A 17,714-nucleotide genomic window follows, 5' to 3' on the forward strand; every position below is an offset into this window, starting at 1 on the left:
GAAGAAATATTTGTACTCTTTTGTGCCACCTCCCCCACTTTTTTTTTACTGAGTAGTGTAATTTAATGGATGCAGTACTTAAAGGCAGTTACTTGGTTTTCATAACTCTCTATTGAGCAGTTAATGTTGCTTATTTAATTAAGATAATTTTTTAATGTATTTACTTATTTGCATTGGTCTTCTTAAATTTTAGACCTGAGCTCACAGGCATTAGTAGCAAGGGAATATCTTTACAGGCAGATGACTGATGTGAGATAATGGTTTTCTTTTCTTTAAAAACTATTACAGAGCATTTTTTTTGATCTCTGAGGAATTTATGTAGCTGTATTTACCTAATACATCATGCAAGTTAACTATCACTTTGAATGTCACACTATAAAATCAACACAAAAATGGCTAGTCCTGTATAGAATCAATATTTGATTTGATCTTTTTCTCAGTCATCTCCTATTATGAATTCAACTTTGAAGGTGTTCTCTTGAAGAATTTGAGTTAGTTTGATGGCTTGCTTCTCATTCTGACAGTAATGCAAAAGGACGTCCAAAAACAGTTTACTAAGATCAGGATCAGAAAGTACAGATGACTTGATTAAATGAGTTTTAAAATAATTAACTGAGTAGCTGTCATGATTGTATGGTTTAGTCACAGAATGCTGGCAAGTTACAAACAGTTGAAAGAAAACTGATTTTGTGATAAGACGTAAAAAAAGTATAGATAAACTGCGAGTCAGCTTAACATCAGTGTAAATCAGTGACAGATCTGATTAATAGGAGATTTATAGATAACATGCTAGTTAACATACTTTCATGGAAAATACATTTTGTCAGATAATCTTTACATGAGTTTTTAGATGTGGTTTTCAGACTAATTTGTGTAACACATTTGGTTTGTTAGAGCAGAGTGCTTTGAATTAGCTACATGGTTAAGGTTTCTTACTGTAATTAGCTGAATGTGAACATAAAATTGGGCAAGAGCTTAATACAGACCATGTGTGTATAGCTAAGACATACTGACTAGAAAAGGGTAGGTCATATCATTAGAGTTGGTAGAGCCTACTGTGACTAGTTTGGTACCTGCTGCATGGAAAAGTTAAATAGATGTTTCTGAATCTTTTTACAAGAACTGAAGAATGAAAGAAGTGTGAAAAAAATAATCTTGTTCAGAAAATATCAGTAAGGTTCAAAGAAAAAACCAGAGGAATGGACTTTTAAAACAGCAAAACTGAAATTATACCAATTGAAATTCAGCAGAAAGAAGTGAAAGATATTTTAATGGTCTGTATTGTATCCAGAGATCAGACAAGGACTTTGTAACATGAGTATCATAAATACTTTTGCATTGTGTTTTACAAAGGCACTACTTGTAAGAAATTTGTACTGTATTGTGAATCCTGGTTCTCAAAACACTTGTTGAAAAGTCTTCTAAATGCTTACACTAATGATGAGTATAACAGAGACCAAGATTTGTAGTATTTGTTCTGTTGTTACATTGGTTGTATTTTATTCATAAAGTACAAATGGATTGGATAGGATTTGTTGCAAAACAAGGCCTCTTAAATCATGTGTAAAAGTCAAAAGCTTTGAAATAATTACAAAATAAATAAAATACAAGACAAAAGTAGTCCAGTGAAGCATTTCAACTTTTGTTACAGATGAAAAATACTAAGTTTAAACTTAAGTAACAGCTTATTTGAAAAAGAGGCCATTCCCTTCAGAAAAATCTTCCCTGTCAAAAAATATTTAGAGCTTTGCTTGTTCAGTAACAATTGATCTAAGCTAAAACCGTATCTTTCTCTGAAGAATCCTCGCAAGGCCCGTGTAACTCGAAGGTTTATTGTAGTGGAAGGATTGTATATGAACACAGGAGACATTTGCCCTCTTCCAGAGTTGGTAAGTGGTTTAAGTTTTCCTTTTGAACTGCATATGAAAGCATGTGGCTCAGGAAATAATAATGTTGTGTAATTAAGTCTGCATAGAAAAACTGCAGTTCTTTTGTTTACCTTTCTGCTTTCTCACATGTTCATGAAATGGTGATTCCAAACCTTAACCTTGTTTTGGAACTTCTGATTAGGATTCTGAAGCTATTAAGTCTTAGAAATAATGTCCGGCTGTGGTTTTAATTTTTATCCTGTAAAATAAACTGTATTTTCAGCTACACTGTATGATACTAGATGGTTAAAATAGGTAATATCTTAAAAAAAAATAAAAAGAAAAAAGATGCTCATTTGAAACCTTCATAGAAATGTTAGAAATAGTGACTCCAAGGAAAATACTTGCTATTCAGCATAAAGTGGCTTTTTATGCAGGCTCTGTTCTTGCAGATGATGGAAGAAATGGTGTGAAAATGCATTGTCTTGAAAGTACTTGAGAATCTATTAAGAAATGAGGGGTTTTTTATATATGAACACTTATGAAATTTGTTTTAGTACTACAGGTGGAATAATTTTGAAGGCTTTTAAAAGATCTTAATGACAGAACAGAAGTCTAGAACTGACTTTTATGCAGTAGTCAGAATGCTGTCTTTGGCTTTAACTTATCTCTCCCATGCATTTTGTCACCTAATTCTGACTTGTATTTAATCAAATTTTCTTTGTTTTAGATAAAATTGAAGTATAAATACAAAGTTAGAATATTTTTGGAGGAGAGTCTTTCCTTTGGAGTCCTTGGAGAACATGGAAGAGGAATTACTGAACACTTTGGAATAAATGTATGTACTTGTATGGAAGCAAGTTGTGCAATTGTATCCTAATACCTGTGTAATTAACAGATAGTTTTGTAGTGTACATTTAAATATAGGTGTTCTGAAAAAATATATATATTTTTTAAATGTAGCATTTTCTTAGCTGTCCTAGAGCTTTCAGATTTTGGCAGTCTTTCATATGCTTACTTGAAATAGTTTTACTTATCTTTAGTGACGAAGATAACAAAAGAGTTTTTACAATGCATAATTCTATCGGTTATTTTGAGACTTGGTGAGATAATGAATACTGTCTTTTCCAGCCACATACACTTAAAAGTGTCACTCTGACACAGAAATATTTGAGGTCTTGGAGTAAATAAGAAAAATCTTTTCAGTATATAGCCATCCTATTTTGCTCTATTGCCTTTAACTCCAGTGGGGAAAAATAATGTAAAACTTCTGATGGTTCTTTCAAAGGTGTTATTGTAGTACTTTACCATCAGATTAAGCCAAACTATTTTTCCAAGGGTCTACTTTTTCATGGTGTTTATGCAGCTGAGCAGTACTTTCGAAATCCAAAATGGTATCCTTACAACTTCTTACTACCACAGTCCCCTGTGGGAGGGGAGGGAAGAAGTGCTTTTTGTTTGCCTGTGTTCTAGTGTGGAGCATCTCTCACTGCAATCTAACCGTGTCTTAATTCAGCTTGGAAGTGAAATAACAAATTGAGAGAATTCTTTCTGTCTTCCCCTTTGTCTTGTTGTCTTCACTTAACACTGAACATGGAAAATAGAAAATTAATTTAGAAAAGGAAACAATGTTACTGTGACACATGCCAACTGCTATCTGATTAGCTGACTTCTATGTTAAATTCCTTTCCAATTAATTCTACGTGAAATTAATTTACAGACAAAATCTTGCGAAGCCTGGCAAAAGAAATTGTTTGCAACTAACAAGTTAAATAAGACAATTATGTCTCTAATGTTCAGACTATTTTAATTAGGTTTATGCTTAATTTTAGTTGCCTTGTACCTCCTACTGACTACTGTGGCACTACTTATGCTCTTAAAGGATACTGCCACACTGAGTGCACTGTGGAATTGTCACCAGCATCTAAATAATTTATCTGTTTGTGTTCTTCACATTGCAATGCCTGGAAGAGAGAGATCATGTGCAATTTATTTACAGATCCATAAATCTCAGTTTCTGAAAGGTACTTCCTGTATTGCTTAAAATTATTATTTCAGTTGTACTTTCATTTCATTATGTCATAGTTTGGTGGATCTTCTCTAGTATTCATGGTAATAAGAAAGAAGATGTATCTTTACTAGATTAACTTACAGTCTTGATACAATCAAAAGCGTCTTTTAATAATTTGTTAATTTAACTGACAGATTGATGATATAGATCTTATTAGTGCGAACATGGAAAATTCACTGGCTTCTATTGGTGGATTTTGCTGTGGAAGATCTTTTATTATTGATCATCAGGTAAGACAGATCTCTTTTTTAAATAGTCTGGTACTATTACTTACTTATATGTGAGAGTTAATTATTAATATCAATTTGCAAGTATGATATATATGATTATTCAGTATTTGATTCTACAGTCTGGTTCCTATGAAATATTGTTGATGAATTGGACACCTACTTTTAAATCCTTAGATGTACCTGTAGGTGTGGAGGAGAGGTTTTTAATATGTGCATGAATTAAATGAATTTAAAACACTGTCTACATTACTGTAATTTTCTTTTCCTTTTCTCCCATAGCGATTGTCTGGTCAAGGCTATTGCTTTTCCGCTTCCTTACCACCTTTGTTAGCTGCTGCTGCTATTGAGGCTCTGAATATTATGGAAGATAATCCAGGTACTTAATTCAGGAAAACGTTGTCCTTCATTCTTTCTTCACCCCAAACTAATAACTTGTACTTCTCTCTGCTTAGATTCCTCATCTTTTTACTCTGATGTCCTCTTATTTTTTTGCTAATTAATTTTACATGCATTTTTTTTCTTCATGGTATTTCCCACTCTGCTTTTCTTCTTTGGTGTTTTCATCCCTTTCTATCTTCCAGCTGAAAATAAGCAGGTTATTTGAGGCTAAGAGGGAGCAAGATGGTTTTTAAAAAGCAAATAAGAAATTTTTATTCTGCTGCTTTTGATCACTGATATGCCTCTTCCTTAAAAATATGCCTTCAGCACAAATAAAGGAAGAGAAAGTTAAATAGAAGCAAATGATAATGTATTTCCTCCGGGCAGAGCAGCCCTCTGCTTTTCACTTGCACTATATAATTAGGGTTTTCTCCTTCTCTAGTTAAGTGTTCAGGCAAGAATCTCAGGAATGATCAGGGTGCAGACTACCTGCGATTTGCAGGACCAGATACAGGGCATTTGTATAAAGTTGGCAGACAGAAGTTTCTGCACTTGGAGCCGACTAGAAAAGTCCTTAAAGATCATCTGCCCTTGGCAGGAACACCTAGACCAGGAGCTCCATCCAAATCGGCCTTAAAAAAGTCTTCTTGCTGGCCATAAATGACCCCATGCTACTGCAGTGCCAAATCCCAGCCACCAGAAGGCCTGAAAAATAATTTTTTGTTTGTTTGTTTTGTTTTTGGTTTTTTTTGGGTTTTTTTTTAGGAAGTGAGGGGAATGAGAGGCACATGAGGACAAATTTGGCCAAATTGTGAGATTGTGTCAATTTGATTTGGTTTTAACCTTCATTTGCATCAACAGATTGGAGGACATCTGCAGAGATGCAGTATTTAATTCGTGAACAAATAAATAAAAATTATTGGGTAGCCCACACCCAGTTGTCTGAAGTGAAATAGAATCAAGAAAAAATTAAGAGTAAATTACAGGACTGTTAGGTGTAGTGGAGGGTTGGCCTTCACCAAGGAAAAGAGCCATGGTCTGCAAATCCAGGAGTCAGTTTTCTCTTTAAGAATGTGCAGTGAACTGGGGAAACGATCAACAAGGAGAGTCTGCATGGCAATAGATACTTATGGATATTTATAAATTGGACCTGCCATTTCAGTCCCATTACAAAGTGTTTATGTCGTCCCTTCCATATGGTCATGAACAGCAGCAGCTCCATATGCAGCTGGAGTAATGAGATAAAGGGAAGCAGTGCATTTGTCAGGACTTAAAAGCTTGTCATTTCCTGACAGAAATAGTAACTGGGGACATTAAGAGGAGTAGTAAAGAGACTTATTAGTTCATTGGATACCTTTGTTTGATTCCAAATGCTATACTTGAAATCCTATAGATATGTAAAATAGAAACAGCAAATCTAAGCCTTCTGTTTTTCTGTTTTGGTTTTTTTTTGTGTTGTTTTGTTTTGTTGATGTTTTTTGTGTGTAGACATTTTTCAGACTCTTCGGGCTAAATGTGAACGGATTCACAAAGCTTTACAGGGGTAAGTGTGGGGTTTGGGGCTTTTTGTCTTTTATTTGGCTATGCCTTTATAATGCCAACTTTAAAGAAACTCTTCTTGCCCAAATGTGTTTCTGGTTTTACAGATGCTTAGACTGAAATATGTACACTCACTTATGTATGTATTAAAGGAGGAAAAATTTTCTTTACCAATTGTCTCAATTATGCTATTAAAAAGAGTCCAAGATTTTAAAATTCTTTACAGGTTTTGAAATAAGATTATACCTTAAGGCTATTGACGAAATTTGCAATCTCTTACACATCAAAATTTTTAGGAAATTGTGATAGCTCTCAATGACACAAAGTGTCATTTTGAAAATTGTCTCAGTAACGGCATTTGGAATGAAGTTTAGCAGATACTCTTTCAGACAACTCAATGCACCCACATTTCAATCACCTTGGATACAATATTGTTACTTGAATGTTATAATAATAATAAAATAGCCATTGTTCTGAAGGCACAGAGAAAGTTGTTAGAATTTATCTGAAAAATAAGGTTTAAAATTTCCTAACACTACTCTGTTTTAAAAGATGGCTGTACTAACTTTTTTGTCAGGTTTTGATACTAAAAAGATAGAGAAACTGCTGTGATATTCAGCAGCCATTTTACGTGCAGTAATTGTGCAATTGTATTTTACAATTCTTCCGCAACTATTTTGTGTTCTGTATTCCATATTTAAAAACACTGATACATAATCTCTAATGCATGATTGATTATGCTGGTTTCTTAATGATACTACCATCAAATGAGCCTGATCTTCTTAAAATGTGTATTAGGCAAGATAATCAAAGTCCAGAAATCAAAATTACACCTGATAGTTGATATGCGTTTATGTGACCTGTTAATTTTGCAGAGCAAAGGTCTTGCTTGGATATTGAATACAGATTTTTTGATGGGAATAACTAAGTCCTAAATGCATGTGATGTCTCAGGACAATGACAGTCAAATGACAGTCATTCTGTCAAGTTCTAGAAGCCCAGTTAACAACTGTTTCTATGTACAGATGATGCAACAATTATAGTCATATAACGAATTTAGGATTAATAACTATGGTTGTACAAACTTATGAGACTCCTTAGAAAAGACATTTGCTTGATAACTTTGTTATTTTTATGTAATGCAAGCTGACATGTACGTGTTTTGTCTGCATTACTATCAATAAAGTGAAATATCCGTCCTTTCTCACTCACAACCAAGAAAGGAGAAACACTTGTTATCTAGAATTTCAACACATGTCTTCAAGTAGGATGTACATCAAAGGCTTTTTATTTGTTTTAGGATTTCTGGTTTAAAAGTAGTGGGAGAATCTTTTTCTCCAGCATTGCACTTACAGTTGGAGGAGAGCTGTGGATCTCGAGAAAATGATGTGAAGTTACTCAAAAGAGTTGTGGATTATGTAAGTGTCCCCATAGTAATTAAAATATGTCATTGTCTTTGAATGTTAATAATGAAGGGAGGCTTGTTGGGTAATTTGTTGAAATATCTTGCAGGAATACAAGAATGCAAGAAATTTAGTTTGTTTGTTCATTGTATGGCTGTTAAAGGTCATCTTCTAACAATTTCTTGATGCCTATAGTTAAGTCTGTAGCTCTGGATTAAAAAATATATATTTGACTATTTACTTTTGGAAATAGTTCCTGTTATCTATTTTAATGCTAAAATCTGCATATAAATCTGTTGCTTAGACAACTTTTATAATGTTAATAAGAAGAGCATTCTGGAGATGCATTTTAACCATTTAAGGTCAACCTTTGCTTCTTTGAGTCTGTGAATTTGCTTTTTTTATGTGTGAACAATCCCATATGTTATATGTAGTATTTTGCCCTTCTTCAATACACAGTAGTTCTTTTTGTCCCCCATGAAGAGGTGAGGGTTGATGGAAAGCTTTATGTGTCAGGTGGCAAGTAAAGAAGGCTACACAACAAAAAGAAATCTGAGTTAATTTCCTTGAAAATATGCTTAAATATGATTTAACTGCCTGGTAAATATGGTATGTTTCGTTGATTACAGACTCTGCACCCTAATGTGTTTTATGTGTTAAAGCTGTATTGAAATTAGAGATGATTTTGCACAAGCTTTGCAACCTCCATCTGGGAAACAACTTGAATTTATCTTGACACCAGATTAAAAGTTAGTTACATCTATTTGGTGATCAAAAGCATATACCATTATAAATTCCCAGATTGACTGCTGTATTTTCTTTATTTGTAGTGCATGAATAGTGGTATTGCGTTAACACAGGCTCGCTATCTGGAGAAAGAAGAAAAATGTCTTCCTCCACCCAGGTTAGCAGAAAGTTAATGTGTTACTTGATTTTTTTTTTTTGCCTTGGCTCTCCATCTCTTTTCCATACAATGATAGAGTTATGTTCAGTAGACTGGATTGAATTGTTGGTTCTTAGAAAAATGGGAGAAGCTCCATTTTTGAGGTATATTTTCAGTGACTGTTATAGTTTGCTATACCATGAAAAAACTGTATCAAAACTACCTGTATCTTGGGGATCAGTATGTAGTCTGTGAGCAGGCATATTTCCATGAGCTGCACCTCTGTAGGTAAAAAAGATAACACATTTCTGCAGTGTGTATGGTGGGGTGGCAGAATGGGGCCAAAAAGTAGCTTGACCACATCTGTTAAGTCATATGTCTTGTTTCCGGTTGAATTTGAATTTGTAATAATTTCCCTACAGATAGTGATCTTAATGTGTTGAAATTAGTATGAAACAATTCTAAAGCTGAAGGCTAGGAGTAAGGTTTACTGTGTGTATTCTGGTTTTCTTTTTCTAGTATTCGAGTAGTGATAACAGTGGAACAAACAGAAAAAGAACTGGACAAAGCTGCATCACTTCTTAAGGAAGCTGCACAGTCTGTGTTGAATTAGACTGCTGGTGTTGGATTCCTCTTTCCCCACATTATCAGGATAAGTGTTTTACACTGTATAGCGACTTCCAGATTCTTCCACTGATGGCATTGAAACCTGACTGATAAAATCGTTCTAGAGTCGTACAAATGCAGTGAGGGGAAGAATGCTGAATTTTGGAGTTGGTGAATGATGCAGTGTTGTTCCAATTCAAACTCTACTGTTTACTAGCATTACTTGAAAATGGGATATCACTATTGCATTCATGACTTTTTCATGAGTTAATATACGAAGTTTTGTTTCCTCAAACCCTTAAACATTCTCAAAAATGTGTATTATCATACAGTTTCACCCCAAACCATGTCAAATATGTTGTCTTCTCTCAGTTTTCTCAGAATGTGGGAACTTGAAATAAATTTCAAGGAATCATCCCTCCTCACTTTTCAAATGAAAAGACACTGTTCCTAATACTGTCAAAAGGATAACACATTAAGATTTAATTTTGTGCTATATTATGTCATTATTGAATTATAGGAGGGAGGACCTTCAATTCTTTTTGTTTATATATCTTTCTCTAACCATTTTTTGGCAGCCAGGTTTTAAGAAAGCCTGACCAGACAGTAAATTCATATCAAATACTATTTGCTTTTTGCATTCGATATGTATGTGCATGTTTGGTATTATGGGTGAGGTTTTTCATATTATTAACTTTAAAATGGGTAAATTCAAACCTCTGAATTGTGAAACTGATGTAATTCCAGTGTAGTATGTTCAGATAAGGGAGCTTTGTAACAGTCTTGAAGAGGAGTAATAGGCAACATGGAAAATGAATCAAAGTTTTGAAACAGCAACTAAATACTAGCTTAGTCAAACTACTTTTAAACACAAAAATGATGTGTGCTTAGTTTTATCTGTGAACATCTATACCTCAGAAGGGAAGACTCACAGATGGCTACTAAGAGTTTAGATGATATAAATACTACTGAAACACAACTCAATCTGTGCACATAAAATTCCCAAGTAACTTGAAAGTCATATTTTGAGGTTGTGCAGTACAAGGATTTTAAGTAAGCACAGATGGACATTACATATATGGACACTTTACTTCAATCAGGAAACTGGTAAGGAAGTATGTACCTTTTTATAAAACAAAACGTAGTACAGCTTTTTATTTCACGATTTTGCTTTAAAAAAGTCTGTCTAAAAATTTTGTATTCTGCCTAATATGTGTTGAGTTGTTTTGTACTTATGTGCCTTTTTAGTTGTTACTACAAGGATTACAGGAATATTTTTGAGAAACATCATTGTTAAATATAAAGTTAATCATGTTTGATTCAGATTTTTACTTACACAATTGGATTTTGTGGCATGGTTGACCATATTTTGTTAAATATTGTACATTAGGTGAGCATAGTCTCTGTTGCCTCCAGTTCATAGAGACTATTTCTATGCTGGCTTTCAAAACTTTTCATCTGTGTACATTCAGACAAAACATCTAAAGTTGTTTTGGGGCACTTCTGTGAATTGTTGCTTGATATACAAAATGATTAAATCACTATCTGTGCAATGTAGTAAAACCTTCATCCCACGTGAAAGAGTATCCCTATTTTATTGTCATTTATGTTTTCTCTGTTAACTGTCAGTAAAAGCCAGTGAGAAGCCAACAATTTAAAAGAGAAAAAAATGTGCAGAATGAAACTGGACTTCCATTTTATGGACTGGAACTGAAGTGCAAAATAGTCATATTGAAGACCCTCAGGGATTGTGAGAAATGGAAATTAAATGTTATCGCTGTCTTTTGAGCTTTTGAGCCATTTTTGGCTGGATAATTGAAACCTGCAAATTCGAGTGAAGTCAAGCCTTTGATGTGTAAACTTGGAACAAATGAGGTACTTTGATTCCAGTGCAGCATATTAAATGGTTTTGGAGTTAAGATAAACCTGGGAAGGTAAGCAAATAACCATTGGCATTGAAATTCTAGGTTGCAAAATCTGTATTTAATTCTCTCATTTTATTTTAGGTTTTCTGCAAATGGGGTGGAATTTTTGTGTGCTTAGAGAACTAGCAATAATTTTTAGATACATGGATTTGTGTTGTTATTTTTGTTCTTGGCTTGTTGGGTATTTTTGCTTTTAAATGAAGTAATGACAACTAAAGTAGCAAGAAGCAGAGTGAAATTCCTTGCAATTTCAAAGCTGTGACTAAGTGGTTCTGATGAAATAAAAGTTCAAAAATGTTGCTAAGAGATGCCATAATCTGATTCATTTTACAAGCGCATACCCACCATTAAAACATTGGTAAAACTGCCTTTGTTCTTTTTTATTGTTTACCAATATATAGGAAAGAAGCATTTAAATCACAGTAAAATGAATACTTTGATTGATAGCAGCTGAAGTGCTCTTGCAATATATGTTTTACTGACAGGTTATATGCATGGTCTCTGTGAGAAATTAAGATACTTATGAGATGTAACTGGTGGAGAGGGATATCTCTCTGGTCAGTTTAAGCATATTTGGCTCCTCTTCATTTTGACTTTTTTGATAAATGTCTCTGTCATGGCAAGCAGAAGAAGAAATGGGTGGCTCTGGGGAAAAATGTTGATTGGGGTTAGGGAGACAGCAGGTGATTCTGATTAAACTTCTGACATTTGAAAAATCAGAAGCCTGTTAAGTTGCTTAACTGCCCAGTGCTCTTGACTGATAAATATATGAACAAATCTATGTTAGTTGCTTTATAGCTACATTTGGATGAATTGGTATTTTTCCATCCATTTCTTCAGATGTGGGCATGAGACTGGAGTTCAGTGTAAAGCTATTAAGTAGGATACTGTGAGATGAATGAATACAAGGACTTATCCCAAACTTCAAAGTATCTTTTGAAAATAAATTTCTTTTCAATTAACTTATGTATTTCGCTTTGTCACATACTTGGAACAGAGTTTCAGCTAAGTGGATAATAAATCCAGTATTTTAAATAGAGATCAAAAATAAATGTTGTTAATTTTCATAATTGGCTGTTAATATCTGGTAGTCGAGAAGGAGGGCATTTTAACTGTAAAAAGTTGGCCATTTATTGAAATTGTCTTGATGAAACCAATTTTTTACAATATATGAGAATTGGGATGGACTAGAAAGAATTTATACTTTGAAAATATTCTATCTTGAAGTAACATGTCTACATGATGTATATTCCTATTTTAAACAGAGATTTATTTTCCTTGAATATTTAAAAATTATTTCTATTTGTATAGTTTCATGGTTTTTATAGGAAAAACTACAGATACCTTTTCTGTTTATTATAGTAATCATTATTTTTGGATAGGAGGTGAAATGCATAAGGAGGATATTAAGAAAGAAAAAGATGTATAGCTGAATAACTTTGATTTTCTTTTTTTTCACTTTTGAAATATGAACCCAGTGAATGCACAGAGTGGTATACTGTCTCCTTTCTGTCACTCCATCTGGACTTTATTAATTTTAAACAGGGTTGTGGAGTGTTGGCATTCACTGATCTATGAAGTTGCTACCGCAAAAGTGTCTTGCATCTTAAGATGACTAGAGAAGTGCACATGTAAATGTACAGAGCTGTAAATGCTGCTTAAACAGGGGAAATATTTACAACTAACACAAAGCATTTGTACATTAAACTGCTTCAGTGTCCTAATAAAAGGAAGTGTCTGGATAGCATTTCTTCTTGTGTTTTTATGTTCTTTGGCAGTTCTCATGGTAATAAGGTAATGAACTTTGACTTGCTGTTGGTAGATTTTCCAGATTTTGGTTTCCTATCCGTTGTGTACTATGTAATTGCAAAATATGTATAGTAGAACTCACAAAAGCTACTAAATCTGCTGATAGTACTATCAGGGAACAACAGTTTCTACGTGCCAAATTTCTAATGCTTTAGTATCACACACTTGCTGAAAACCGCTATTGGAAGCTAGACACTGGGCCAGAATTTTGTTGTGACTCAGAATAGAATTTCTGATGTATCAACAAACTTGAGTCCCAGGTCTGAGACACCTTTACAGAATAAAATACTGCAATTTTGTCTACCATATTTTATGGATAAGATTTCTCTATCTTCCCCTGCTATTAGAGATGTTACCACTTAGCTCAGTATGCTGTTTGCATAACCGAGTTGCATTTTCCAGCAGAGGATTCAGAGCTGGCAAAAACCAGTAAGTATTGGAGTCGAAGGAACAGCTAAGTAGAATTGGAAATATGTAATCCACTGTTTAACTTACATTTTATGTAGGTGAAAAATAAGTGATTGTCTCACTCTAATCAGCATTTGTCAGACTGTGCTTCTGTTCTGGTATCCACAGTACAAGAAGGACAAAGACAGATTGTAGAGGGTCCCAAGGAGGACCATGAACATGACCAAAGGGCTGGAGAACATGCCCTGTAAAGAAAGAAGAACTGAAAGATGATTTTCTAGTTCTTGACAGTGTCTACAAAGATGGTAAAAGCTCTCTTCACAATAAGCGACATGAAGAATAGAAGGGGCAATAGAATCCTAAAATGGGCTGGGTTGAAAGGGGCTTTCAAGGTCATTTAATACCAACTGCCATGAGCAGGGGTACCTTCCACTAGACCAGGATGCTCCAGCCCCCATCCATCCCCGCCTTGAACAGTGCCAGGGATGGGGCATCCACAGATTACATGGGCAGTATAATAGAATATAGTCATTGAGGCTGGAAAAGGACCTTTGAGATCAAGAACATCCTTTGACCAAACACCATGTCAACTAGAGCATGGCATTAAGAGCTACATCCAGTCATTTCTTGAATGCCTTCAGGGATGGTGACTCCACCACTTCCCTGAGCAGTCTGTTCCGATGTTTGTCAACCCTTTTCATGAAGAAATTCTTGCTGATACTCAACCTGACCTCCCCTGGCACAGCTCTTCACCAGTTTGGCAAGCTGATGAACAAAGATGCTCTTCTCCTTTTTTAACAGATGGACCCTGACAACCCTCAGTAGACCTAGTTTCTCAAGGTGAGCATAGAAGCTGATATGTACAAGTTGCATGGGGGAAGGTTTAATCTTGACATAACTTTTTTACAGTGAGGAGAATGGTCAATCACTGGAAAACAACCTCATGGATTATGGGAGATTTTCAAGATGTGGGTGGATGGGGTGCTGGATAATTTCATCTAGGCTCTCTTACAAAATGTTGGACCAGATGATCTTTTGAGTCCCCTTCCAGTTTGGCCTGTTCTGGGATTCTGTAGTTCTACGACTATAACTCTGAACAGGAAGTGGAAATAATTTTCCACACAATCTAATTAAAATTGGATTTTGTTTGGAGCAAGCCCATAGTTAATAACCAGTGTCACAGTCGGTGTTGAGACAGTGCATGAGCAAGAATATAAACTCTTTGCATTACCTTAAGTACAAGTTAGGCTGATGAGAGAGAGGATAAAAAAAGGTTATGGGACACTCGCACTTCATGATAACCTGAGTGGTGGCTTTGACTTCCGCTCATCGTTTTTAGTGGTTTGGACTTTTTCTGTTCTTTCACATAATGAGGTAAAGAAATGGCTGTTCTCAACAGTTAATTGATGAAAGATCAAATGCAATATTTTTTTGTTTTAACATTGTCCAGGATGATATTTTTAATAAACTAGCCTCAGTTCTGTGTATCATGTTTGAACAAAGTAAAGTTTTGCCTTAGTGTCTATAGTGAATGTGAACTTTAGTTGCAGAATCTAAACGGACAACAACACTCCTTTATCTTTGTATGCAACCTTTAGGTTTAAAACATGGGAGTATTTAAGTGGCCTTTAAAGTAGCTGATAGTAAGGAATACTCAATGATAATGAAAGTCCTATCTGTGATGGTTCTGATAGAGTATTTTATTAGTGAAATATTATAGGTCTCTTTTTTATCCTACTTTAGATTTTCAAAGACAGGCTACATACAATCACTACTAAACAGTAATCAGTATTTCCAAGAATAAATTTCCTGACTTCCTTATGGATAAAAGAACTAGGCATGATAGTTTTGCTAAAATTTGCTTATTAAAAATTTCTCATATATTTTAAATACATTAACTGCTCAGTTTTAAAAACTGCTTAACCTTGATTGCTAGTTTGAGAATAAGAATTTTAAAATGTTAAAGTTTTTTTAAATATTAGAACTTTTAAATAGGATGCTCTCTTGTTTCTTGAAGCTTTTGCTATTCCTTGCATTTTTGTTTTCCAGTCATCTTGCTTTTTTCCTTCATTTTTCAGGACAGACAACATTAAATGCATTGCTAGATGCTTGAATATTACACAAATAGTGAGTGTTTGTTTAATATGATGATACCAATTAATTTGATTTATTTGATGATGCCAATGAAAATGTAATGACCTGTTTCTGGGGTGCATAGTGCTGGTGAATGATAAGTTGAAGTCTGTGGAAACAAATACTCAGTGTCTCAATGATCACTTCTAGATATGGAAGGCAAATTTTTCCATTTAAATTTTTTTCCAATTTGAAACTGTAGAGTTTAATTGTAAGTAAAATACCAGCTGCGTTGTCAGATATGCTGGAGTTACAGGTGTAAAATGGAAACATTTTTTGAGTACTGTGTGGGGAAGATGCTAGATGATGTTTTTTACAAAGGTGGAATTTGGTAGTATTTGAGGAGCCTTCAGTTTGAGCACAAAACACAAGTGGTCATTAGACACTGGTTAAGAGTAGTAAGTTGACTGCAAGGTGCTGCAGTAGAGCTGCAGTGACGCAGGATTCTTGTTACAATTAGTAATGAGACTAATCAATTGCTAGAAGTTAACAGTTCTGTCTCCAGACTTACTGTTCACCCATTGTTGGTTCCTTCAAAGTCTAGGCAGTTACAATGTACGTTGGAGAATGGTGAGCTTGTACTGTGAATTGTTGCATAATTTGAAACTCTTTGGAGGATAAAATAGTGTCTTACCTCACAACAAAATTAGATAGAACTGCATCACAAAGAAACTGGCGAATGAGTGAAATTACATATTTATTTTGCAACCTGGGGGAAGAATTCAGTGTTTGATATCAAGGGGAATTTATTAAGTATTCATATATCTTTCTATAAATACATTTTTTATGCTGGGCTAATAAAAGAGATCACAGAATAGCAGAATATCCTAAGTTGAGTGAGACCCACAAAGATCATCTAAGTCTAACTCCTTTATATGCACAGGACAGCCCCAAGAATCACACCATATGCCTGAGAGCATTGCCCAAATACTTTTTGAACTCTTGTCAGGCTGGTACTGTAACCACTTTCTTGGGGAGTCTGTTCCCCATCCACCCTCTCAGGGAAGAACCTTTTCCTAATACCCAGCCTAAACGTTCCCTCACACAACTTCAGGCCATTGCTTCAGGTCCTGTCAATAGTCACCACAGAGGAGAGATCAGTGCAGCGAGATCTCCTCTTAGTCTCTTCCAAGCTGAACAGACCAAGTGACCTCAGCTGCTCTTTGTATGACTTCTGTTCTAGACTCTTCACATTCTCCGTTACTCTCTCGTGGACACTCTAATAGCTTTGTATTCTTTTTATATTGTGGCACCCAAAACAGCCCCCAGCACTCGAGGTGAGGCTGCCCCAGCTCAGAGCAGAGCAGGACAATCCCCTCCCTTGCCTTGCTGTGATGCTGTGCTTGATGCCCCGCAGGACACAGCTGGCCCTCCTGGCTCCAGGGCACTGCTGGCTTTCATTCAACTTGCCCTCAACAAGGACCCCCAGGCACCTTTCTCTGGCACTACTTTCCAGCATCCTGTTCCCCAGTCTGTCTGTACATCCAGGGTTGGCCTGTTCCTGGAGCAGAATCCAGCACCTTTCTTTGTTAAATGTCATACAGTTGGTGATTGTCCAGTCCTCTGATTTGTCAAGGTCTCTGCAGGGCTTCTCTGCCTTCAAGGGAATTGACAGTTCCTCCCACTGGGAGACTTAGTGTATCTTTGAGTCCTGAATGCAAGTGGTTAATGGAGATACTGAAGAGAGCAGGGCCTAAGGTGGAACCTTGGGGAACCCCAGTAGTGACCTGTCATCAGCCAAGTGTAACCCCACAAAAGCTGTTGGAAACAGCTGGACAAAAAGCCTCTCCATAACCTTCTAACAGTTCCGACCAGAGATAAAAGGTGGTATCAAATGAGAGGGTTTGAACAAGTTGTGGTCACTTCAAGCCTTAAAATGGAAAAATCCTGAAAGTTCAGCATATGTATACTGCTTTAGCCAAAGAGATTCTTTGCAGAGCCAGTAGGACAGAATAAATGTTTTGTGACCTAACTCCTGGATGAAGAAGTTTTTGTTGTAATAGGTGATGAAATGGCAGCAAAGCATTTGCCTTTGGTGTAGTTTACTGTTCTAGAGCAGCATGAAATTTGCACAATGCCCAAGCTATTTAACATTTGAATATCTGACTTGGTGACTGAAGGGACTGACTGACACAGCATTTTACTTCCAGTGAACAAGAGTTGTCTCAGAAGAATCTCAGACTGCTAGTACACAATGATATGTGTTTGTCTATCAACCTTTAAAGGGAGTATTGATGAATTTGAGGAGACAAGTGGAAGAAGAGGACATAATGTACTTATGAGGACAGGCTACATGAATTCACATAGAAGTACTTTGATTAACAAGCTTAGTTTTAGATTTTTGGCTGCGGAATAATTATGTTGATGATGTTTCCCACTTGTCTGCACTCAAATGTCTAAGCAATATGCTCAGCAGGTAGTATAGATATTTGGGTCAGTTAAATTTATTCATTTTTATAAA

General features: G+C 35.3%; 1 protein-coding gene across 1 annotated transcript in view; it reads left to right on the top strand.

Annotated features, from left to right (window-relative positions):
• SPTLC1 (serine palmitoyltransferase long chain base subunit 1) overlaps window positions 1-12,650 on the top strand; it is a 34,133-nt gene extending 21,483 nt beyond the window's left edge. The window contains exons 8-15 of the mRNA XM_014869183.2: window positions 1,800-1,889; window positions 2,599-2,706; window positions 4,074-4,169; window positions 4,449-4,545; window positions 6,036-6,090; window positions 7,387-7,504; window positions 8,320-8,393; window positions 8,892-12,650. Of these exons, the coding sequence (XP_014724669.1) occupies window positions 1,800-1,889; window positions 2,599-2,706; window positions 4,074-4,169; window positions 4,449-4,545; window positions 6,036-6,090; window positions 7,387-7,504; window positions 8,320-8,393; window positions 8,892-8,985 (732 nt within the window). The 3' untranslated portion in view covers window positions 8,986-12,650. The remainder of the gene's footprint in view (window positions 1-1,799; window positions 1,890-2,598; window positions 2,707-4,073; window positions 4,170-4,448; window positions 4,546-6,035; window positions 6,091-7,386; window positions 7,505-8,319; window positions 8,394-8,891) is intronic.
• Window positions 12,651-17,714: the final 5,064 nt, after the last annotated feature.

This window comes from Sturnus vulgaris, chromosome Z (genome assembly GCF_052056855.1).
Source record: "Sturnus vulgaris isolate bStuVul1 chromosome Z, bStuVul1.hap1, whole genome shotgun sequence".
Classification (NCBI taxonomy): domain Eukaryota; kingdom Metazoa; phylum Chordata; class Aves; order Passeriformes; family Sturnidae; genus Sturnus; species Sturnus vulgaris.